At 43.6% G+C, this 26,445-nt stretch overlaps 2 protein-coding genes across 10 annotated transcripts in view; both read left to right on the top strand.

Moving 5' to 3' along the window:
* Positions 1-26,445, top strand: part of LOC310706715 (endogenous retrovirus group 3 member 1 Env polyprotein-like) — an 874,531-nt gene that overhangs the window by 505,409 nt on the left and 342,677 nt on the right. The window lies entirely within an intron of this gene.
* The window catches only part of UNC79 (unc-79 homolog, NALCN channel complex subunit), a 131,344-nt gene continuing 108,246 nt past the window's right edge, over positions 3,348-26,445 (top strand). For 5 of the 9 annotated variants that reach the window (XM_083500578.1, XM_083500576.1, XM_083500575.1 and 2 more), the window contains exons 1-4: positions 3,405-3,757; positions 13,072-13,192; positions 20,047-20,351; positions 24,448-24,618. In XM_083500578.1, the coding sequence (XP_083356704.1) occupies positions 3,736-3,757; positions 13,072-13,192; positions 20,047-20,351; positions 24,448-24,618 (619 nt within the window). In that variant the 5' untranslated portion in view covers positions 3,405-3,735. Of the gene's footprint in view, positions 3,758-13,071; positions 13,193-20,046; positions 20,352-24,447; positions 24,619-26,445 lie in introns of those variants that run through there. The other 4 variants (XM_083500580.1, XM_083500574.1, XM_083500577.1 and 1 more) reach the window with 4 other exon arrangements.

The raw sequence follows: 26,445 nt of genomic DNA, 5'->3' as shown, positions 1-26,445 counted from the left end.
TTTTTAATCCATTTTCACAATCTATTTAGTCCCAGAGAACTATTGCTATTGGATGACTGATGAATGGAATAAACGATCAAATAAATGAGACAGCACTGGCTCTCACATACATAATTAAGGCTTCATTTGATCTCCACTGTGTTTTCTTTGCAGATGTATTGATTTTCATGTTAGTTGTGCATTCAGACACCATACAGGGGATATAGGAAGCTCCCGTTTGCATGTTCTCTGGGAATGCCTGCATCAGAAATCCAACCAAATCAGGGCATTAAAGGATTTAGGCTTGAGAACCTCTCTCTTTCAAATAGCAAAATCAAAAGTTGTCATGGTATAGCTTATTCTTAAGCTTCTTCAACCCCCATCTATATCCAACTGAGTACGTGGAATAATCCAACAGTCTTCTGTCTCCTGAGAAAAGGGAGCGGCATTAACTCAGTAGCAAATTTTCTTGCCAGAAGCAGACTGTTTTTGCAGATCTGCTAGATAGACCTTGCCAAGTTAACATCCAGAAAGTTTTCCTCATTATTTAAAGCAAACATGAATCACAATTTATTTCCCCACCATTTTTAATGAGCACTCCCAAGCATTTATGAACAATAAAAACCACATTGGGACATTGCACGGCAACAAAATATAAGCTGCAAAGTACATGCCATAATGTTTATTCAGAATAAAGAATTTATTTAAATATTTGCTGCATTTGGAAGCTTACAGATCTCAGTAACTTGCATTTTAAGTTGCTGCAAACATGGACTTTGAATATGCAAAGCTCTTGTATTGTTTGCTAGATAAAGATGTTTGCTTAATAATGGCTTTGATGGCTTATAGGTATTAATTACTTTCTGCTAGCTGAGAGGGGAAGGAAAGGCAATTAAGACTGTAAACCTATACCCATTAATCTGGGATTTGGCCCCACTGAACACAAGGGGACTGACTTCTGAGCAGAAGTTTGCAGAATTGCTCTGTGAGGCTGAAGTCCTGTGCCCACTTACCTGGGAGTAAGGCCCACTGAACTCAGTGGGGCATTTCTGCGCCAACATTCACAGGATTATGTTGTAAATGCAGCCAGTTGGAGGGAGGGAGGGAAAGACATGAGTGTTTTTCCCCCCATCTGGTTGGCAGTACAACCAGGAAGATGATGCAGAATATTCCACATAATTAGAGTTTTGTTTCCTACTTGATTTACTTGCAGCAAAGGGAAGAGACAACAATCTGCAGCTGGGTCGCCAAGGTTCTGTAGCAGTTCACTGGAGAATTAACTAAACAAAGTGACTCTGTGGAAGTTACGGGAAAACAATGACCTTAGCATTGAAGACACTTGAGTAATTTAATTCCCAGGACTTGGTGTTCTTGAATCTGCTACATTTAGATGTTTGGACAACCTAGGAGTCTGGAGCAACCTGTTTTATGTCACTGACATCTTCAAAAAATTTCCACAGAAATGTGACCTGTCTCAGACTTCTAATTCTTCTGTGTGTATTAAAAAAACAACAACCCAAAAACCTCAAGCTTTCCCCTTGAATTTGGGGAAAGAAAGAAAAATTCACCCTGCTGCTTTGTTATATTGTAAGAAGAGAGCATGAAAATGACCACTGTTATAATAAAAGGTAAAGGGACCCCTGACCATTAGGTCCAGTCGTGACCGACTATGGGGATGCAGTGCTCATCTCACTTTATTGGCCAAGGGAGCTGGCGTACAGCTTCCGGGTCATGTGGCCAGCATGACTAACCGGGTCTTGTGGCCAGCATGGCGAACCAGAGCAGCGCAAGGAAATGCTGTTTACCTTCCTGCCGAAGCGGTACCTATTTATCTACTTGCACTTTGACGTGCTTTTGAACTGCTAGGTTGGCAGGAGCAGGGACCAAGCAACAGGAGCTCACCCCGTCACGGGGATTCAAACTACCGACCTTCTGATCGGCAAGCCCTAGGCTCTGTGGTTTAACCCACAGTACCGACTGTGTCCCTTTTACTGTTATAATACCACCTTGTTATTTTCAGCTCGCTGAAGCTCTAGACGTTTTGGCACCTGGGGCAAACCACAAAATGCCTCCTGCAGCCATGGAGAAAGCAGGGAGTGAAGATCCACACTGGGAACAATGGAGGGATGGGAATTTACACAGGGAACAAGAGGGGTGAGTGAAGATCTATATCAGGAACAAGGGGTGCGGGGCAGAAAAAAATCAACCTTAAATGATGGTTGAACTGGGAAGGGACGCCGGTGGTGCTGTGGTCTAAACCACTGAGCCTCTTGGGCTTGCCAGTTCCTGCCAACCTAGCAGTTCGAAAGCACGCCAGTGCAAGTAGATAAATAGGTACCACTGCGGTGGGAAGGTAAACAGCATTTCTGTGTGCCCTACGGTGTTCTGTTGTGTCAGAAGCAGTTGAGTCATGCAGGCCACATGACCTAGAAAGCTGTTCCAATGCCAGCTTCCTTGGCCTGAAAGCGAGATGAGCACCGCAACCCCATAAGTTGCCTTTGACTGGACTTAATTGTCTGGGTCCTTTACCTTTTTACCTTTTCATCTTGATCTGGGAACCAAAGGCCTCATGGAAGAAAGGGGCCTGCTCTGAATCACTAGGCAGGAGCAGAGCCCAGAAAATGTCTAGGGGCATTGGGGTGGGGGGCAGGCAGATGAATCTAAACTAGACGCTGCACCCAGGGTTTGAATCCCCACTCTGCCAGGAAGCTCATTGGGTGACCTTGGGCTGTTCACTGTGTCTCATCCTAACCTATCTCACAGGGTTGTTCTGGGGATAAAATGAGGAAGGGGAGGGAGAACCATGTACACCACCTTGAGCTCCTTAGAGAAAAATGCATTGAATAAAAAGGTAGGAATGCAACAAATAAACAAAGAAAACACCTTGGAAGAAAAAATACAATAAAAACATGCAAAAATGCAATGTTAATTCTAATGCTTTAGTGCAAGGACATAACAGCAGCTGGCTGGATGGCCAACCAGCAGCTTATTATGGGAATCCTCCACTTCCCCTGATGCCATAAACACGTGCTTATTTTGGCGGGCGCTAGGGTTGCCATGTGTCCTCTTATTCGGGGTTTTTTTTATTATTATTACAAATTGCATTTATTGCTTTGAATGGCCGTCACAGCGTCCTCTCTCTCTTTTGCTCTCCAAAACATGGCAACCCTAATTCCAGCCCTGGAGCAGGTCCTGCAAAAGAAGTCGGCGCGCTTCCCATTCAGAAAACGCGGAAGCCTCTCCCTGCCGCGGGGGCTGCGAACGGCAGTCCCTTTAAAAGGCTGTCCGCGCTCAGCCGCCCGTCTTCATGAATGGAACACTCCCCCCTCCCCCGCCTCCACGTTCCTCTCCGGTCGAGCTCATTTCATGCAAACGCGGGGGGAAGGCCCTCTTGATTATTAATTTTTGCCTCGGCTGTAAAATGGGCCCTTCTCCGCGCGGGGCCGTTTAGGCGCGCTCTCCCCCCGGACACCGCGTAGCCTAGGGCACGGAACGGGGGTCCGGGCTTGGAGCGCGCGGGGGCTCCTCGAAGCCGCCGCCCCCTCGTGGCCCCCTCCCTCCTTGGCCTGCTTCCCTTCCCTTCCCTGCAGCTCTGCGGCTCCGTAGCGATGGTAGAGGCAGCCGAGGGGGAGGGATGCAGCTCGGGAGACACGGTGACTTCACCGCCGCGGCAGGAGAGCGCCGCTCCCCGCTAGCCGACGGAGAGGACCCCGCGCCGCCAATATTGGGAGCAACCACTTCCACCCGGGCCCCACCATGTCCACCAAAGCGGAGCAGTGTAAGTAGCCCACCCCGCGGAGGCAAAGAGACTGGGGTGGGGAGGGGGGGGCAAAGGAGAGCATCGGCAGGGACGGAAGGGGGCAAACTGGGGGCGTCAGGTGGTTGTGGGGTGAGGGGAAGAGACGGCGCTGTCCGTGGTGCTGAATGCGGCAGGCGATTTCTCCGCCTTTGCAGGCAGAGGGGAAGCCCTGATCTAGGAAGATCGAAGAGCACTGCGGTTTAAAGAGCTTGATTCGGGGGACCTTCTGGTCTCCCCTGGGCCTTCTGCGCCCATCATGTTGGCCACCCTTAAGGATCTTCATCTACAAAGCACAATCCCTTTAAAATCATCATGGAGTGTTTGAATCCCTATATTTACCAAAAGAGGGGAGATGGTTTTCTGTCTCCACACATATAGAGGAAATGTAGGCCCTTGATACGATTCTCCTCCCCCCACCTTTTTTAAAAAGAGGACCTAGCTTAACGCACTTGATTTGATTTCGTTGCTAGGTTTTGGAAATCTTCCTACCAGATTATTTTCATTTCCTGATTGCACTGTACTGGATGACTTGAAAATAAAAACAAAATCTCAGGGGCCTTCAAGTAATAGGCTATCTCTTGCCTTTCTCCCACACCCACTCTTGCTTTTGTTAATATTTTGGAGTGGGTGGAGATTGTCTTCCTTTATGGCTTCTTCAAGTTGCCAGTGAAATAATATTTACACACTCAGATAAACAGAGATGTAATTAGCGGAGGAAAAGAGGGATTGGTCAGATCCATATATATACAAGGCTGTTGCTTCCAAGACACCCTATCAGGTCACTGTGAGGCAGGATCAGCTGACTGTGTAGCTTCATTGACCAACACTGAATGAAAAGGTATAATAGAATCATGGCACCGTATACTCGCAGGGGACCCTTGGATACTGCAGGTGCTCCATGTCTTGCAGGCAAAGTATCCATGACCGGTTCTTGCCTATCTTCCTTTGGTTACCTCTCAAGGAAGAAGATTCCAGAACTTCTCTTGGAAGTGTACAGAATTGTTTCTTCATTTATAGTGTTGCACTTAGGAAATTTTAGATTCTGGACTTAATTTTTAGGCCCTTCCCCCCATTAGATGGCAATGTGTAGTTCTTCACTTACTTTAAAAAATGTGCCAAGCAAGCTCTGCTGCATTGGGGAATTTCCTGCTCATTCTGCTGAGCTCCCAAAGTCTTGCACTGAGTCCACCACTGATCCTTTAGAATAACCTCCTTAATGTTCAATCTTGCTTCAGTTAAATGCCCTTCGTAGGTAGCAGGCAAATACTTCCTCCTTAGTGTGTTTAATGAAGGAAGGTATGTGCTGATTATCTGTGGTTGAACAATGCAGGATGAAATGATGTCACTGATCATAGAACTGCAGAGCCATAAATATGGACAGATCATTCCAGTCCACAAGCCAAAGACAGAACAGCCCATATCTAGTCTTTTCCTGAATACTATCAAGGAAGGAGCTCTGGACAGTGTGCACTAGAGCTTGGATAACTGAATCAGTTTGTGGATCAGAGCAACTAACTAACTAACTAACTAACTAACTAACTAACTAGAATAATGGGTTGTTCTTTCTGCTTGCCTTCCACAGATCAGGGAAATGATGCTGATGTAATTTATTTTCTCCACATATTGTTAAAGGAAACAAAGGCGTTCACTTCCTTCTCTTACCCACTATCAGTTTCCAGAAACTCCCCCCCAGCTCCAGGCCAGGGGTAATCAAGCAAATGGTGGACTAAAGGCTCGTTGTTATATTCGCTTACCACAATGGAACTCAATGAGAGTTACTTCTGCATAGACATACATAGAATTGTGCAGTCAAAGTCCTGTTCCCATTGTTTTCAGGGCCAAAGTAGACATGGAGCAATAACAGTTAAGTGAGCATTTGAAAGTCAAGTAGCAGGCATAGAGCATCCAATCCAGAAAAAGTATGCTGGTGTGGAGGGTTTTTTTTACCCATTTTTCTACCCAACTGTGGCGCCAGTCCAGATAGCCCTCCTCCATGCCTGCTATTTGCACTGGAAAGAAAGTTTCCACTCGTGCGATTGAGAGACTTCCTTCCAATGCAAATATAGGGCAAATGTCCCCTGATCCTGATGAGTACTACAGCAGGGGACAAAGAGTTGAACCCTGCTCCCTATGGTCATGATCCAGAACAACCCCCATGCACCTGCTATTTCCTTTTAAAAAATGCAGAGCTATTAATGCATATTATATCTACTGCAGGTGGGTTTGGTACAGAGACAGCAGAGAAGATCCCACAGAAGACTCTTTCTACTGAGTCTATTGACATAAAAAGGATCTGAACTAGCATAAGGTGTAGGAAGTAGCTGAGGAAGAGGATTAGGTCAGAACTGAGTGTTCATGAGCTTGTTAACTGTGTGCAGACCCTTCCATCGACAGACCAAAGAAATACTGCTTCATTTAGCTCAGAAAAGCAAGCTGAGAGAAACCCAGTAATGTGTTATGAAATAATCTTGAATACAGATACCTAAGCTCCTTTTGAGGAAAATAATTTAAATGAAAATAAGCTGTTTTCCCAAGCACCTGGTGATGCTTCCTGATGATCTAGGTGTTAATGCTTCTGAAAACCAGGTCATGGGATATTTTAGGTGATTTGCTCTCTATATTGTGGCTGTAGCTGTGTTCTGCGTTTGACTTGGCAGTGTCCCTGGGGTCATAGCAACAGGTTGAAGGTGCCATTTGTGTGATGCACTGCATTGATGTCTGAACACCAGGAACAAAATCTGGGCCAACCACCATACTTGAAGTCTACCTTCTGTTTCCTTGTTTTTCAGCACAATTCCCCCCCCCCATAATTAGAAAAAGTCTGTAATACAGTATTTGACAGAAACACACAATTATATTAATTTGACATGCAAGCCAAATAAACATACACTTATAAGTCCCTTATATCCTTTCTGGGAGATGTCCGTGTGCCTTGGCTTTGAAGGTTGACTACCCCAGTGAAAATACTGCGTAGGGAGACTCCAAGACCTGCATTTTGGAATCTGCCAGGGAAAACTGAAATGGCTCTTTTGCTTCCCTGCACACTTTTCATGCAACGGTTGGGGCCATGTGAGGCAGGGGGGTAGGTGGGAGCACCCATCCTTTTAAATACAGGTCTTCCTGTATTCATTCGCAACAAGGTATGCAAGGCAAAGTTGGGTCCTGAACTCTCCTTTTGCTCATGGTTTGCTTCTTTGCAGTCTCTCTCCTGAGATGATCCCTCTCCCCCTGCACCTGATCCTGGAAGTGAACTTGGCTGGGAGACACGGGTGCCATGTCCTGACCCACTTTGTGGGTGCCTGGCGTGGGCCTGTGACGTCACGCGCGTGGCGCACATATGACATCACCTGGCAGATGGAGGCCCATTGTGGCCTCTGGAAGGCCTAATGGGGCTCAACAGGGCCCGTTGCAGCCACGGAAAGGCCCATTGCAGCCTGTGGAAGGCCCATCGGGCCTTTCTGTGGTTGTGGTGGGCCTTGTCGGGCCTTCCCGCAACTGCTGGGTACCTTGTTGGCCTTTCCTGCATCTGCTGCGGGCCTCGCCAGGCCTTCCTGTGGCTGCGATGGGCCCTGTTGGGTCTTCCAGAAGTCGCAATGGGCCTCCCTGTGGCCATGACCGCTTTATGCTGGATGATGGCAGGCTCACATTTAAAGAGAAGTGTGTGCTGCTATCACATCTACATTGGCAAAAGAAGAAGGGAATTTTATCCTGGTAGCATCCATTAAAAGGGGAAGGTGAAAATACACTCATCAAAAGGTTCTGAATTAAAAAATTAGTTTCTTCTTCTGCTGGAAGAAGCAATCCCAACAACTTTATTATATTCTAAGGATGTATTTTATATTTTTAAATTCTCAACTGCCATTCATCCTGATGGATTGCGGTGTTGAAGAAAAAAGTACAATGTAATAAAATAATCGCACTGCACATGCTTTTGTAATACAATAAAACTGAGGTGAAACAAAATTATAGATCCAGGAGAGGCAATAAAACCAATTTAAAATGTTTCTACGCTACAGACTGAGACTGTTTTTCCACAACCATTTTACCTGTGAGTCAAGCACCACAGAACTCAATGGGGCTTACTTCTGAGCAGACACGTGTGGGAATGCTGTGTCAAACAGGTTTAGGAGCCACTTGTATTCAGCATAAAAGCCTGGGAACTGTAGTTCTGTGAGTGAGGTGTGAGAGGTCTTGATCAGATATTGCTGTCTCCAAACAGTAGGATTATACAGCAGGGTTGGGGGGAAATTGTGATAGTTAAACTGATACAAATTTATAGTCCAGATATATTCTAGGTGATTGGGCTATGGAAAGTGTTGGCTTTTAAAAATATGACTTCATTCTCTTCAGATCTGTCATTTACCAATATAGCTCTAAATCACTCACAGACAAACATCTGGTTGTCACTGCAAAATACCTGTATGTTATTTATCTGTTTATTGAATTTGTATCTCACCCTTCCTTCCAAGTTTCCCAGGATAGGAAAACCCCTGTAAATCAAAAAATGCTACTCTGGGGCCTGAAATTTGATTTGTGACTGTTTCATTCTGACCACAGTTGCATATTAATCCAATTTCTCTGTCAATACAATCTTCTACCTGAATACCTTTGCAGCTTGGCCCCAATAAAGGTGAAAGCATAGTGCCTACACTTGATCTTAGCCAAAAGACTGAGAAGCAATAATAAAATCTGTGTTACTGAATGTCAGTATGTCCATTGAACACATTTTTATGCTGTCAGGCCCATGCAGCTGTTTAAACTTTGTTGATTAGTCATTTTACTGATAATTTTGTATTGTTTTAATGATGTTTTATGTAGTCGTGGACCAGATCTAGGCACTCTTGGGAGGAAAATGATTTTCTAGAGCCATTTTAATCAGGGTTTAGGTTGAGTTTTGGCACAGAAACTGATTTGATTGCCCCAAATGATTACTTCTGTTGGGAGAGAGACAGGGGAAATGCGCCCCTGTTAATTCTCCTTGACCTCTCAGTGACTTTCGATACCATCAGCCATGGTATTCTTCTGGAGTTAGGGGTGGGTGGCAGTGCTCTGTGGTGATTCCGATCCTACTTGGATGGTCATCTGCAGAGGGTGTTTCTTGGGGAGTGTTTCTCAGCCCCATTGTGGGGTTCCACAGGGATCGATTCTATCCCCTACACTCTAACATCTACATGAAACAGCTGAGTGGGGTTATCTGGAGGTTTGGAGTATGTTGTCAGCAATATGCTGAAGATACACAGCTCTACTTCTCCTTTACATTTGCAGGGGAGGCAGTGGATATACTAGACAATTGTCTTACTTCAATAATGGACTAGATGAGAGCCTACAAACTGAAGCTCAATTCATTTAGACTGAGGCATTTCTAGCCCAGAAGGCTGTGAGGTTACCTGCTCTTGATGGGAGAAGCAACTACACAGCTTGGTATATTTCTGAATCCTTTGCTGTTACCTGAGGTTCAGGCGCCCTCAGTGGAGCAGAGTGCCTTCCAACAGCCTGTCCAGCTGCACCCCTAATCTTTACAGGGACAGCTTAACTTCTGTTGTCCATGCTCTGGTGACCTCTAGGCTAGATTACTGCAATCTGTTATATGTAGGGCTGCCTCTGAAAATGGTTCTGCTAGTGCAGAATTTGGTGAGCAGGTTATTCATGGGGCAAGACGGTCTGAGCATAAAACACCAATCCTGGCTCAACTGCACTGACTGCCAATTAGATTCCAGGTTCAATTAAAAGTACTGTTTTTGATCTATAAAGCCTTAAATGGCTTAGGACCCCAATACCTCAAGCACCACCTCTCTCCATATGAGCCTACTTGGACCCTGAGATCATCCTCTGAGGCCCTTCTTCTGTTCCCTTCACAAGAGGTCCAGAGAGCGGCAACACGAGAATGGGCTTCCTGTTTGTGGGTTGCTCTCCCCAAGGATCAGCCGGTGCCTTCATTATGCACCTTTTGGCACCAGGCAAAAACGTTCCTCTTTAACCAGACCTTTGGCAGATTGACATCTTAATGCGCTTTTATGTGTTGTGGAAGGGGGTGAGGATTATTGGGTTATCTTTGTTTTTATTATGCATTTTGTGTTTTTTTATATTGTAATTCTGTGTTGTGAATCACCCTGAGATCAATGGATACAGGGCAATATATGAAATATACATATATATATATATATATATATATGCAGGTTTTGGTGTCTTCGGGTGTCTTCCCGTGTAAGAGTTGGGGTGTCTAGGCGACGTTTCGACGAGGTCTCACTCGTCATCTTCAGGCTGGTGCTTACGGCTTCTTGTTCCAGTAACAAGAAGCCGTAAGCACCAGCCTGAAGATGACGAGTGAGACCTCGTCGAAACGTCGCCTAGACACCCCAACTCTTACACGGGAAGACACCCGAAGACACCAAAACCTGCATTCCTGTACCCGTGAAAATCTACGAAAGCAAATATATATATATATATATATATATATATATATATATATATATATATATATGATTGCTCTCCACCTTGATATTTTATATGAGCTGGTGTGCTATAAATATTTCTATAATTTTTTTTAAAAATACCAGGTCCCCAGCTATGGCCTGAAGGCACACAAGGCTACCACGTTTCTGAAGCTAAGCAGCTCTAATCTTTTGTACCAAAAGAACCAGAATTATAGAGCCAGGAGGGATCTTGGAGGTCGTCTAGTTGAACGCCCCTTCTCAGTGCAGGAACTGTGATACAGGGCATAACTACATCATCTCTGGCTGATGGTTATCCAGCCTCTGCTCAAATACCTCTAATAAAGGAGAGAGCTCACTTGAGGCAGCCTATTTCACTGTTGAGTAGCTCCTGGTGTTAGGAAAGGTCTCTTAACAGTTACGGTAGCTGACGTCTTCTTCCCTGGAATTTCCACCCATGGATTTTAGTGCAGCCTTGTGGAGCAATGGAGAAGAAGTCTGATCCATCTACTGCAGGGTTGGGGAACCTGTGGCCCTTCAGAGATGGTTGGACTCCAAGTCCCATAAGCCACAGCCAGCATGGCCAGGGATAGGGAGAGTAGTAGTTCAAGTGCAAGTAGTTCATTACAATGGTCACTCAAATATCTGCTCAGGCATGCTGAGATTTCTCAGCAGTAAACATCTCAGTGACTCTTACAGAAGAAAACAGAGGCAGATGAACTCTATGAGTCACTGTTTTCTTTGCTACATGCAATCACATGATGAATGGGAAAATCTGGGGAAAGAGAATTTTTTTTCATACATTTGTTTCATTTCTAAGTTTTTATGGTAACATTCCTTTACATTTTCCCTTTCTTACGATGATTAATAGGTTCCTGCTTAATTTATTGCCTTCATTGCCGTTGGCTGCATAATAAACCTATCAATTGCTTAACTGTAGGGTGAAGGTTTATTCATTTAAAACATTTCTACCTTCCCACTGAATATACAACACTCTCAAGGTATCTTACAACTTCAGTAAAAACAAGGGTAGATTTTTATCCCAGTTGGTTGTTGGATTTGAAATTGGGCGTGTGTATAATATATATGTACTTTTTATACATGCCATTGTTTTGTATATGTTTTTACTGTATTGTGAAATTGCTCCAAGTAATTTGACAGTATTTTCAAAATGAAAACCTACCATTGGCAGATTCCTGTGAGGGGTTGCTTATACAGCCAGCCATGGAACTAAGTTGTACACCGCCCTGAGAACTATGGGTATAGGGAAGTATACAAATTTTAATAATAATAATAATAATAATAATAATAATAATAATAATAATAATAATAGTTATTATTATTTATAAGAAGCAATTTATAAATGAAATGCAGTAATAACAGCAATGATGATTAAATGATAACAAAAAGCAACAAAAGTAATAAAAGCAGTAAATTAACTACTGTGATTGCTAATACGTACGACCAACTTACCAAGTAGTAAGCGTGACAAAGCCTTGCCACCTTCTCCACAAGAAAACACACATACCACGTTTTCATTAATACAAATGACTGGGCAAAACCGTGGTAGTAAACCTTACTCTTTGGTTGCCTGCAGGCAGCCATTCTATCAGTTATATTTAGCAATTCAGTCAATAGATCGGGCTGTAACTTATTCCTAGGTGATGCCTCAATATGGCAGTGTCAGAAGCAAGAGCCATATCTTCTGGGGCCTCCAAAAACACCTCTGGTTTCTTGTCCCCTTGGTTGATCAGCCCACTGAGTACTGAGATGATACAGTTGTCTTTACACTGCTTCTTGAGGCCTCCCTATGCCATCTCAAGCCAGCTCCTTCTTGCAATGTAAAGCACAAGCACATTTCCTGGCAAACCCCTTTTTACAGTGTAAAGCACATAGTGTACAGCAAATCAGGTGTACCCATACCTTGTGTTACTTGCCTGTTTTGGTTTCATGATTACAGCCGCCTAGCCGATGGCCAGTTTCCCAGGTAGCAGTGCAGGTGAAATAGATAATACATCACTGCTTATTCTGATCTCCTTAGTTCTGTCTCCTGTACTTCCAGTGATTTGGGCAAGCCTTCGAGAGAGAGGAAACTCTGAAGATGGTGTAAGATCTTGGCTTTCTCCAAGCCTGGTAACCACAGTTTCCCCATTTTGGGGCAGAATGGGAAACTATGGTTAGCTGTAGACTTCCTGATGTAATCATGGCATGCTGAGGAGAGAAGGGGTGCACGTTTGGGCAAAATATGGCAAGCCAAACCAATTTTCCATTGTTGGCCATGTACTTCTAAGCATATTTTTGGGATGTAAGCCCATATTGGAGACACTTTTGAGGGTTGAAAGGTGTTGTATGATTAATTTTATGAAGACATAATCATTGCATTGATTTCCTGTCATTTTGCTTGACTTTGTACAAATATTATATGGGGGGTGGGGGTGGGAACAGACACCAATGAAATTGTTTAAGTTTGGTGGACATTTGGAATAAAATCGAACTGGCAACTGCCTTCAGACTGAATATATTAGATGATGACCACAGTTCAACACAGAGTTAGTCATGCGGAAGTCCGTTAAATTAAATGGGTTTCGGAGTATCTGAGGGTACAGTTAGTAGTCTTCCTTCCACCAGCACTATGGCCCCAATCCGATTGAATCCTCCTTCCCTCCCAACAACTGCTGTTAACTTTTTAAAAACTGGGAGATCCATGATCATAGATCACAGTTAGTTAGCTTAGCTGTAACTGTGCTGGATTGTGGCCTGAATGCAGAAAAACTATATGATTTTTCTATCCACAAGAACAGAACTAAGATACATGTTCTTTTTCTTCCCCTTTCCATTTTCTTCAAACACAACAAAAACCAGTTGCTTCCAAGATCCGGTACTTGCAAGAATACCATAACCGTGTTCTTCACAACATTTACCCCGTCCCCTCTGGAACTGACATTGCAAACACTCTGAAATACTTTTCTCAGACATTGCTAAGGTAAGCTTTGAATTATGCTTTCATAGAAAATATATACTGGTTAAATGAAGTGTATGAATAGCTTTATGAAAAATAGAAGGGTGTTCTGCTAGATGTGTCAGAGCTCAATGAAGTATAAAATCTGGAAGCAATAAGTAACTTCAATATGTGCAGCAGAACGTGGGGAGAATGAGGTGATGGACTGTACCACTATTGGCTATGTATTTCATCTGTTTCCCCACCAAGAAGATTCCCTGCAATTGGAACACTAGCAAATCAGGGGGAAAGGTGATCAACCCCCCTTTATCTGTTATGCTGATTTTCTATTTGCAGGAGGTTGCTAATAATATACCAGAGCATTCAGAACTGTGATTGCCTGCAGTCAGTCAGCAGTGATCCAGTCCATTCTACCTGCCTTAACTTTCTCCGCCCATTCTGCTGCATTTATGAAGATCAGTCCTCAGTTTGCCCAACCAAACTGCTTAACAACCAGTGGCTATATAACCTGTTCCGTACCACAGCATAACAGGAGTGGAAGGCAACTTGGTCAGTAATATCTCCTAACTCGTCAGCCTAAGGCAGGATATCCTAACCCCAAAGTAGTTCCCTCTGATTCGTCTGCCAAATTTTCGTAAAATTTCCAATGGTGATAATATAAAATGCTTGCAATTTCCCCTAATTGGAGTTGGATGTGCAGTTGGAACCTATAATTAAAACCCATTGCATGTCTTTTCCTGGCCTCCTTAGATCATTTGGCTAATTAGTTTCCCTTAACAGATATGAAGTTTTGCTAAAGAACAAATGCTGATCAATACACAAAAGCAACCCCTTTCTCAAACGATGCTTCTGGCCATGTGGGAAGGAGCAGGGCTGTAATGGCTCCCAGGCCAATAGCTTAATGCCCCAGAGGGTATTTCATAGAATCATAGAGTTGGAAGAGTCCACAAGGGCCATCGAGTCCAGCCCCCTGCCAAGCAGGGTATTTGTTGGAGTGCACTTTGATCTATTGCCTTCAAGTCCCACTACCTCCCCCATGAGCTAGAAACGGGCTTAAAACATTTAGAGGTTGAGCTGGTGACTTGAAACCTGCACTCAGTTTTGGGTGGAAATGTGTCCTACTTTGTCCAAAACAAATCAGCAACCCAAATCCTAGTTCTGAACCTTCCAGAAGCTAGGAGGCATTAGAAGTGAAAATGCAATTCTCCAGGCCTAGAATGTGAAAGCAACCTGTTAAGTCGGGGGCAAGGAAACTGTGACTCTCTAGACATTGTTGCATTGCAACTTCCATCAGCCCCAGCCAGCACAACCAAGAAGAAAGCAAGAAGATCCTATTGGATCAGGCCAGTGGCCCATCTAGTTCACCATCCTGTTCCCAGCCAGATGGCCAAGGGTGATGGGCGTTGTTGTCCAACAACTTCTGGGTTGTCATAGGTTCTACACCAATGCATTGATTATTGATTATGAATGAATATTGTGCCAGAATCCTTAAGATGGACATTCATTTAAATGGAGTTACCTATCAGATTCAATAGCAATAAGTCTTGCATGGGAGAAATGCCCCATGGGTTGCATTTGCACCTTAAACCTGGAGATATAGATATATATATATATATATATATATATATATATATATATATATATATATATAATGAACTTTCCCCCTTTTTTGAATTCTTGACAATTTGAACTCTTAGGGTGCAATTGTAAGCATGCCTGCTCAGAAGTAAGTCCTACTGAATGCAATGGGGCTGACTCCTGGGTAAGTGTGTTTAGGATTGCAGGCTTGCCTTAGTCCAGGGATGGGGAACTTGTGGCCGTCCAGATGCTTTGGACTCCAGCGCCCACCAGTGCCAGCCAGTATGGCCAGGAGTCAGGGATGATGGGAATTGGACCTCAGCGATATCTGGAAGAGCCACCTCTTTCCCATCTGTGACCTAGACCCACCCTGACACCATCACAGGGCAGGCCACACTAAGAGAGCTCTCAGTCCAGAAAACTAAATGCTCTTTGTGAGCTGGAAACTGCATAATCTAGTAGCAACTGGAGGAACATGGCTTGTCGATAGATATTCCTGAATGGTTTGCTGGTTTTATTCTCGATAGTCATATTCTCACCTGATTCAGCTGCTAGTTCCTGCACATCTCTAGCATGGAATCATTGGAAGTGTGCAGAACATTTCTGTTCTTTACTCAGAAGTGAGTCCCACCAAGTTCCATGTAACTTATTTCCAAGTAAGAGTTATTTCGATTACTAAAAGAAAGAAAAAAGAAAAACCTAGGTTCTCTTTCTAGTTAATAACAATTATTACATATATAAACTGGCACATTGAAGGATGAGGCTGTTCAGAAGGAGTCTTCCCAGCTAGGTCACAAAGATGGATTTAACGGAAATTTGCAACATGCTAACATCTTTGGGGGAACAACAGACATTGGTTTCATGATGAGGTTGACTTCCTTTGCATTTGGATTTAGTTGGCTTTCTTTTAGTCACATGGGGGATGAACATGACCCTTGGACTTGCAGACATCTTTAGGGTGCACCAAATTTGGGGAGGGAAATTGGGCAGTGCTGGTTTTAGATGGGTGGGTGGGAAAATGTAAAGAAAATGCATTTTTTTTTTTACAAATAAAACATCACATTAAAAATAAATCACCATGCACAGCGCATAACACATTGATTCATTGAGCTCCTCCTTAAGTTGACCTTCAGGCCAAAGCATTTCTCTGCATTAAGCATGAATTTAATTTTCATGCATTGCTCATTTCCAGCTTCTTTCCCCCCTAACTTGACTGCAAATATAACAAATGCCCCAGAAGGAAAAGATAATTATTATTTTCTTATCAAGAGAAAACCGTGTTTCTTTATCTATAAAATAGCAGCTGCTCAAGATACAGGACAGGATCCCTTCTCAGAGTTTCTGCAGGTGCAAAAGCTGTTCCAGATTTTTTAAAAAATGCATTCCCATGTCCTGCGTCAGAGGCTATTGCTGAAGATTACTTCAACTTCAGAAATAGACTTGCAGGGGCTGTGGGGCTGTGATAAAAGAAACAGGGTGTAAGGTGCTGATGCAGAGGTCCTCATGTTGAGTGATCTTTAGGGTGACTGGGTACAAAGGTGGGGCAGGACAGGATGAAGCAGGGCTGGGGAGTCCTTGCCCCTCCTAATGTTGTTGAACAGCTTCCATCATCCCTGACCATGCAGGCTGGGGCTGGTGGCAATTGGGGTCCAACAACACCACAGTTTCTCCATTCCTGGGATAGAACGGCAAGTGCAAATTGTCACGTAAACAAGAGTGAGTGAATATTCCTACTGAATATCCGGGTTTTTGCACAACTGTAAAAGAAGCCCTGTCCTCTTTTATATTTGGCAGTTTTAGTGAAGGTTGCAAGTGCTCCTGAGCCATTTCAAGTCAAATCACCTCTGGGAGATGGTGGTGGGTACAGATTGAAAGCTGGACTCTACACTGTCTTCCCTTGAGGCTGTACTCGCTTTTAGGTTCCTCTTTATGGGAGTTAGATCATCATTGACAGTGTACTTGTGTAACAGGGGAGCCAACTTGGGCCCCAGGTTATGGGTACCCAGTGCGCGTGATGTCATGACATCACGCTGTGACATGACATCATGACATCATGCGCACCCACCGTCCTTGGAACCTGACTTCCGGTGGTACCGGAAGTCAGGTTCCGAGATCTCAGAAAGACCTCAGAAAGCATCTCCAAGCACTCGGACGTGACTTCCGGTGCTTTGCGATGCACCAGACATTGCATCAGGGGCCCTGTGGCATGGGTGCTCAGCACCCACAACTATAGATGGCACCCCTGTAGCTTAACTAGCCTGTATGGAGGTGTGTCACCTAACACACTACAAGTCCCAGCATGCAATGTCACACTATTTGGGTTAGGAAAAGCTCCCAAGGTGCACCATGGTTTATGGGCTGCCCATTGGTTTGGACAGCTCCATGGTGAGTAGAAGGCAACAGTTCTTAACATGGGGATGCTAGGGAACTAGGGATTTCTGCATGCTATGCAGCTATTAAAGACCCTGTACAGATGCACCTGAAGAACCAATTCAGTGCTTCTGCTGGTACATCCAACTGTGTCCACACAACCTTGACCTTGCTGCCACCCCAACACTGTCCAGGTAAGCTGTAGTGTTGCTGGTCTTAGCAGCACAGCTCTGCCCCACCACACCAGCCACAAGTGGCTATTAGTTACCTTCCCCTGCCCTGCAGACTCTACAATTTGCCTCAATCCTCTGCATGCACACCAAAAAGATATATGATAATCTGACCTGCTAAGAAAGCACATTGCCATGCAAATCCTTGGCCTTTAAACATTTAAAAGTTCCCTTGCTCTGGCCAGAAAGCACATTCGATAGCAATGGAGAATTGCATGCTGGGATGTGTAGTCTCTCGGTGCTTCAGCTCCATTTTGAAGGAGGACAACCTTGAATGCCTTATACCTTCAGAGAGCCAGAGCTGATCGAGATTTATGCTTTGCAGCCAAATAAAGAAAAATGAGCAATTGGACTGCACTGGAACAGAATGAAATTGAGTAGCTAAGGCAATGGAACAGCACAGCACAGGAGAATAAATTAACCCCCCCCTAAAAAAAACACCATCAGTCAGTGTAGACAGTAATGACAATGGTCCAATGACATAAGCCAGCTTCCTTTGCTTCTATTTATTAGTGTGGACATGATTATGATAGTGGTCTTTAGGCGATTTTATTGGTTTGCATTAATACCCTCACGGTAACTGGACGTTGGGATACCAAAAGGGATGAGGAAAGTATATAAGGCACAATAAACAAGGCATTTTAAAAAGCCGAATATAATGGATACAACCTGCTGCTGTGTGGCCTCTGTTTGTATCACTGAGACTTGTAGAGTTGAGCAGATGGTACAGATTACTTGTTGGAAGACGGCAGCTGGCATACTTGACCAACCCAGAACGTTTGTACAATCTCCAAACAGGTCGACAGTTCCTCTGTCACTACAATAAGCTCTTGTCCTGCACATGTTTAAATCACTTCCCCAGTGTCAGTATTCTCACTGGATGACTTTGGGGCACCTTCCTGCGAGTTGTGCATTTGCTTATTCGTGTGCAAGACAATTCATAAGGTCAACAGCATATAATGAGGCCGGTGATTTCAGAAATATCTTAAGTCTGGCTCAACATCCATCCTATAAATGATGAACAGTCAATGGGATGCTAACTTCTGTCTTTTGTAGACGGTCAACCGTAGAAATCTGTAGGAAGAGTAAGGTCAAGGATATACCAGGGTGACTCTCTAGATGTTGTTGGACAGCAACTCACATCAGCCCCAGCTAGCATGGCCAGTGGTCAGGGATGATGGGAGCTGGGAGTCCAGCAATATCTGAGGGCCACAAGTTGCCAGGCATTTCAAACAGTGTTTCTTCCATGCCACACAGGGGGGAAATGGGTATCTGGTCTGATGCATTGTAAACAAAATATATTTTTTGTAAGCTAGCTAATATATAGTCGTGGTGTGATAAATTAGTAAAAAGATGTGAAGAGACAAAATTAAGCACCTTTAAGCTCCTCTGATTTCAGTGGGAGAGACCCAAGCACATTTTAAAGGCTGCAGTCCTATGTGCAGCTTACCTGGGAATAAGCCCCATTGACTACACTTGCTTCTGAGTAAATTTGCATAGGGTTGTCTTGCGCCTCTTCTGTTGATTTCAGTGAGTTGTAAAGGTGCTTAACTTTGCCTGGATTAGTGCCCTTTAATCTTGTTGCAGTAGCAGCCTTTTTAAAATAGCCATTTCAGAAAAGTGGAATAATATGGTTGCAATGATATTGAGAAGGCGTAGCAATCTAATTTTTAGCCTTCGTTTTGATTCCCACTAAGCCTTTTAATTATTCTAAATTATTTCTCCTTTAGTCTGTAGTGAGTTTGTTCAATAAATAACGTAAGTAGCCTTAGCAATGTATGATAAGACCCTGTCTGATATGCAGCTATACAACGGGTGATGCTTGCTTAGCCCTTAGATTTCAAAAGTAACCATGTTAACAAGAGAGTGTTTGTATTCAGAAAATAAGATGTTTCCTTCCCCTAAATTAAAAACACACACAAACTACCATTCTCATAAGCTCACAAACATGCTGCAGCCCATCGACAATATATTATTTTAAAGCTTTTCCAAACGTAGTTTAGCTAACATTTTAGAAATATTATATTATTTCTAAATCCATGTGCCTGTTGAAATCTCATTATCTCAGATGATACTGACGGAATGTCATGAAACAGTATCATGTAATACATACAGACATTATTTTGATGCAATAAACATGTGATTTTTAAGGCTCTCTTAACAAACACACATGTTTATTCTTTGCTAAAACATGTTTCTAGAAGTGCCACACCTATTTTTTGCAAGTATTTCCTCCTTGGTTTCCAACAACGATGTTCAAAATGTTTTCCCAATATTATCCTTTTCTAATAATAATAATAATAATAATAATACACACATATATTTCAGACAATCTGATGCTGCCGCCGTTGCATTGTTTTTCTCCTTCCATAGCAAATTGCATCTGATTTTGCAGAACTGTGAAACATGGGTGTGCCACTGAAACATGCATTTTTATATTTTTGCTCCTTATGAACCAGATAACACATGAGATGCAATGGAAAATTTCCCCACAAGTAGCAGTTTCTGAATTGTATTTTTTCCCCAAGCATGGAAGTGAACTGTTGCTAGATTTTGCAAGGTGCACTAGTTATTGGTAGAGATTGCATCTCATGTGGGATGTATCTGGAGTTTTATTATTTGTTTTATAGTGTCATTTCAATGTAATGTGCTGTTCTTTGTGTCTTTGTTGTCTCTTTTTTTTCTTTGTCCCCCCAACAGCATTTTGTCCCGCACAGGGAAGAAGGAGAACCAAGATGCCTCCAATTTGACAGTGCCCATGACCATGTGTCTTTTTCCTGTGCCATTCCCACTCACCCCATCTCTAAGACCACAGGTCAGTTCCATCAACCCTACTGTTACTCGCTCCCTCCTTTACAGCGTCCTGCGAGATGCTCCCACTGAACGCGGCCAGCAAAGTCGTGATGCTCAGTTATCAGACTACCCTTCATTGGACTATCAAGGACTATACGTGACATTGGTGACTCTGCTGGATCTAGTTCCTTTGCTACAACATGGCCAGCATGGTAAGTGGAACTTTTGAATCCTTACAGACAGCTTGGGGGCATGGCATTAACACTAGGCTTGTATGAATGAGAAAAAAACAGATTTCAAAAATAGGCTTGAATTGGCACGGATCCAAATTTTGTATCTTGTTTCTGTACTGTAGATACACCATTATCTACACTGGGCTTATGTCAATAAGAAAACCTTAAATCGGCAGATATCTAGATGTTTTATGTTTTGCAAATTTGACGGATCCAAGGACAGTTATAATGTATTGGTGTAGAGATATGTATCTAAAAATGTTGTCTTAGATTCTAGAGGCACTCTACTCTTCTCTGCAAGTGCTTTAGGAATGGAGTCTTGCTGTGTTTATTTATTAATATTTTTTATTAAATTCATATACAGTCGTACCTTAGTTGACATACGCCTTGCGATTCGAACGTTTTGGCTCCCAAACGCCGCAAACCCGGAAGTGAGTGTTCCGGTTTGCGAACGTTCTTTGGAACCCGAACGTCCAACATGGCTTCTGCGGCTTCCGATTGGCTGCAGGAGCTTTCTGCAGCCAATTGGAAGCTGCGCCCTGGTTTCTGAATGTTTTGGAAGTTGAACAGACTTCTGGAAAGGAATCCGTTTGACTTCCGAGGTACAACTATACCACCCTTCAAGATTTCAGGGCAATCCACAAGTGTTGTGGGATCCAGACGTGTTATGGGGGTCAGTCTTGCCTTAACCTTCTCCCACTCACCCCAAATCTCACATAGGACATTGCCTTATCCTGAGTTCAAATCATTGATCCATCTAGCTCAGTATTTCTTTCACTGGATTTCAGGCAGGAGTCCTAACTGGAGGCACCAGAGATCAAACCTGGGATTTTCTGCATCCAAAGCAGATGTTTTTTCCAATGAGCAATGCCCTTCCCCAAGCTTTCCTCATCCATTCTGCCAGCCATTTTAGGCTGGCTGATTTCGTTCGCTCTCTCTCACACAAATATACACAACACCCCAGTGGCTTCTCTCTGCTTGATGGCTCGCTGCTGTGAACGAACAAATTGGCCCAGCTGTGCAGCATTGTGTCTGCACTGGCACAAGTGTTTTCCTTGTGGTGTTGAATTTACAAAGGCTTCCTCAGCCATCTAAGCCATGGCTTGACATTGCAGCTATCAGGGAATCAACATGCGAAGCAGCCCCTTTTTTATAGACGTTCTTGCCCTTCTTTCATTGCAAATTCTGCCATGCTTCACTTTCAACCAGAAGGTGCAGTTGGCCCTTATTTCCTGTATATATCCACTGTGTCAAGCCTCCCACAGCTTTAACGTCTTCTGATCTAGGGTAGCTGTGGGACAGGAGAAGGTCCAAAGTTTGGAGGGACCAGTCTGGGTACTGGAAACTTGTGTTCCGAGCGTAAGCACTCAGCTCCCCCTAAAATGCCTTAGCTGCACTCCCTCACCCTTAGTGGCAGAGAACATGCTTTGCAAGCTCAAGGTCCCAGGTTGAACCCTCAGGATCTCCAGGTAGCAGCTGCTGTTCAGTGCCTGAGGCACTGGAGAAAAACCACCTGGCAGGGTGGACAATACTGGCTTATGTGAACCCATGGCTCAGTTTGGCACAGCTCCATGTGTTCAGAGACAGGCTGCACCCACAGCATACATTTAAAGCATCGTTATACCACTTTAACCAGTTGTCGCTTCTCCCAAAGAATTCTGGGAACTGTAGTTGCTTAAGGGTGCTGAGTGACCAAAAGGCTCCTGTTCCCCTCACGGAGCTACAGTCCTCATCGTGGTTTAACAATCAAGCTCTCTTTTAGGGAATTGTAGCTCTGTGAGGAGAAAGTAACTCTCAGCAGCCTTGGCAGAATTTACCCAGGATTCTTTGGGAGAAGCCATGGCTGTTTAAGGGGATGTAAAAGTGCTTTAATGGTGCGGATGTGTTCCCATTTGCTTGACTAGTTTCAGCACTGTCCTTGGGAGAAGCCATCTGCTATAGAGACAGGAGCCTTAAGAAAGGCATTTACTTGAGGAAATAGGTATCTGTCAGAAAGTTCCTCTGGAAGTTTAGTCGGAAGCTCATTTCTCATAACTTGAAGCCATTGGTTTGGGTTCCATTTTCCTTTAGATATTGGAAGATGGCTGTCTCCTCTCAGTCTCCTCTTTATCAGGCTAAACATACCCAGCTCCTTCAACCATGCCTCATAAGGCTTGGTTTCCAGACCCTTGATCATTTTGGTCCCCTTCCTCTGCACACATTCCAGTTTGTTGATATCCTTTTTAAATTGTGGTGCCCAGAATTGGACACTGTATTCCAGCTGCGGTCTGACCAAGGCAGAATAGAGCACTACTATTACTTCTCTTGATCTGGACACTAAATTTCTATTTTGCTGCTGCATCACATTGTTGACTCATATTATGCTTGTGGTCTACTAAGAGCCCTATATGGTTTTCACATGTACTACTGTCAAGCCAGAGTTCCCCCAACCTATATTTGTGCATCTGGTTTTTCCTGCCTAAGCGGAGAACTTTACATTTGTCCCTACTGAAATTCATTTTGTTGGTTTTGGCCCAGTTCTCCAATCTTTTAAGGTAATCTTGAATCCGGATTCTGTCCTCAGCCACCTTTGCTACTCCTCCCATGTTGGTGTAATCTGCAAATTTGATAAACATCCCAAGTTGTTTATAGTGAGGTTGAACAACAATGGACCCTGGGGCACCCCACTTTTGACTGTTATTGCATGAAGTCTGGAAAGGAATTGAACCACCATGTTTAGAGATACTACCTTTGACAAGCAACCACGTGGGGCGGGGAATGATATTGTAGCCAAGAGAATGCTGTAATTATAGTAATACATTCAGTGTGTTAAATATAGTGACGTATCTTTTAATAGCTTTTTGCTTTGCGACAGATCACTCTGTGATGGATAGCATTGGTCAAAAGTATTTCTGCTGTAGATTTTGTATTCCTTGATTATGTATACTGAGGTTGCAGGTCTGTGCTTCTCTATTTAGGAGTAAATCAGCAAAACTGTTATGTTCAATTGCATTCACAGTCCCTTTGGGATCCTCTCATTCAGAAATTCTGGCAGAAGGAGCGGTAATTTGATTTTGCCTTAAAGTTCGGGAGTGATCCAGCTAACAGGAGATAATTTCAAGTCCTAGTTTGGTTTCAATTGCATTAAGTGTCCCATTGAAATCAATGTAACTTGGAAGTGCTTTTAACTTTTGAAATTTTATGCACCCTGGAGTGCTATAGGTCAGTGGCAGATCATCTGCCTTGCATGCAAAAGACCCCAAGTTCAATCTCGTGCACCTCCAGGTAAGGCTGGGCGGACCCCTATCTGAAACCCCACAGAGTTACTGCCAGTCAGGGTCAACACTATTGAACTAGATGGACCAATGGCCTGACTCACAGGGAGCTTCCTGTTTTCCTAAAATCCAGACAAACAGTCACCCCTGGTGCCTAATGAACTGGGCTTGGTACTTGGCTTGTTGCTGAAGAGGCTAGGAAGCTGCTTCTTCACTTTTTCTAAATGTGTTGGACCAGGCCGTGCCTTCCTCCTCTCACTCACTTCCATCCTTCCTTTGTTCTCCTTTCTCCCTCATCCATACTGCATTTTCAGTGCAGTTTGGCTTCTGGCGGCCTCAAGATGATGGTCTAGCAGCAGAGGCAGACCTCCATCCACCTCCTGCTCCTTATAGTCCCTCCTCACTCTACCGGATCCAATCAGCAACCGCTAGGGACTACCCAAGGCCTGGACAAATGGCACTACCCAAAATGGGCTTATGGGCACTCAGGGTGGCTCAGCCCTGGGCAGAGCAGCCGTTGGGTCAAGCATTATTTTGAAAGGACTAGACAGTTTGCTCCAATTTCTGTTGTAAGCCCCCTCTCTCTCTTGCCTCCCAGTTCTCCCTGTGCCCCAGAAGGACTCCTTTGGACATCAGTGACCTTGATTGGATCTATCACAGAAAGCTATAAAGCAGCTTACCCCCACCTGATACCCCACCTGCAGATGTTTTGGAGGGGCACCAGGTGGTGTGGGAAGGTTGATATAATACGTAGGGCGCCTTCTCCCGCTTTGATGGTAGCTGTGCATTTACTGTTGTCTGTTTTCTCTTCCTCTTGGCAGATCTTGGACAGTCCATTTTTTACACAACCACGTGCTTGCTCCCGTTTCTCAACGACGACATCTTGAGCACTTTACCGTATACCATGATCTCCACATTAGCCACGTTCCCGCCCTTTCTGCACAAAGACATCGTCGAGTATCTCAGCACCTCGTTCTTGCCTATGGCTATATGTAAGTGAATTCCGAAAGAAAAGGGTGGTGGGAAAAGACTTGTGTTTCCCATAGCAACGTGAGTGTACTGTATAGGATTAACCGGCCTGTAGAAACAACCTCAAGGCATCTCCTTGTCCTACATAAAAATATAGATTTTATAGTTACGATGCTCCCAGTGGAATTCAATGTTGTGCTATTACAAATGTTTTGTATCAGCCTGGCAGATGGAACAACCCCCCTTCCCTTTCTCTTGCATCCTCTTCTGGGGGTTCTCCTGATTCCCCCTGAGCCAATTTCAGGTGGTTCATGGTGTGTTTGAGGGAACAGAAGCCCTTATGCAGGGCCTTCACTGACAGGCTTTGTTAGGTGAGTGGTGGAATTTGCAATTTTGCAAATAAAGCGGCATTCTGCGCCAAAGCCTGTGGAAGGATGGCTCTGGGAAATTGAAAATACTATTGTACCAAAGCCTGTCAAGAGCTCCTTACTGACTTGAATGTTCTGGGCCTTACTATGGATATGCCACTGGTTCAGGAGCTTCATCGGCGCAAAACGCCTCTCATGCCAAGGTCTCCTTTATTTATTTATCTGTAAAAGTATCTGTACACTACCTATTAGATGACAATGTGCAAGTTAAAATGATAAAAGCAGACAGAGTAAAATCAGAGTAATATAAATAAAATATGAATGGTAACCCCAAGGGCACCATTAATTGATCCAGAAAGGGTGTAGGGCACAGCTATGTTTTTCATAACAAGGGCCAAAATATCATCTTGGAACTTGTCAGAGTTCTGAGGGGGCTACCACAGAGAAGGCCCTACCCCTGGTTGTCATACCCAGGATACATGGCAGTTCATAAAATACAATGGTTTGTGTCTGAAGTTAGTCATACTCAGTGTAAACCCATTGAAATTTCACATACAACCCAGTATTTTTAAGACTCAGAGCGGTGCTGATTTGCTGTTAATGTGTAGAAAAGGTAACTCTGGAAAGGCATCAGAATTCGCTTTCTGTTTACTACATCAGTATTCTGAGGAAATTCTGTTTGTGGTACTGCACCCTAAAGAAAATCATAGGGTGTGTGTGTGACCTGAAAACAGACATTTTTCAGAATGCTCTTCCCTGTGCCATACACAAAGCAGCAACGAGCAGTTGCTTCAGATGTCTGGTTCAGATGGGCTCTCCCTGACCCATGAGACTGGACCCTGTTTTATCTGCTTAAATCCCCTGAATTTTTGTTTCATTTGCTTTTATATGCAATTGCGTGTTTTCATACTGCTGTTTTATTGGTTTTTGGATGTATTTTTGTTTCAATAACTTTTGAAATATTGTATACAAGGTTGAGAATAGAATATTAAGTAGTTTATAAATGCTTTTTAATCTGTCACCGAATCAGTACGCTAATAATAGTGGAATACTACATTTTCTGCCCTCTCTTGGCTCCATGTCTATATTTTCCTCTTACTTATGGAATAGTTCTCAAAAAAACAATAGTCAACATTAACTCATGCATGTAAGATGATGGGAAGAGGTATTTCATTTTTCTTCTCTGCCCACTATGCATCTACCTTTGTATTATGCTTGGTGGGTTAAAACATACCTATTTACTCTGGCTTTTGAATCTGGGACTTGTGTTTTCAGGACCCACCCTATTTCCAGGACTGTTATTTTAATAATAATAATAATAATAATAATAATAATAATAATAATGCATCTTGATTGATATTTATCTTTGAATACAATATCTGTTTTATTTCTTTCCTCTTAGTTCTGCTTTTGATGCCTTTATGTGTTTTGTATTTTCAATAATATACCATTGGAGCATGCCTGTTTCAGAATTTCACAGCG

The sequence above is a fragment of the Podarcis liolepis genome (genome assembly GCF_965112155.1).
Source record: "Podarcis liolepis genome assembly, chromosome: 1".
Taxonomy (NCBI): Eukaryota; Metazoa; Chordata; class Lepidosauria; order Squamata; family Lacertidae; genus Podarcis; species Podarcis liolepis.
This window is presented reverse-complemented; position numbering and strand designations above follow the sequence as displayed.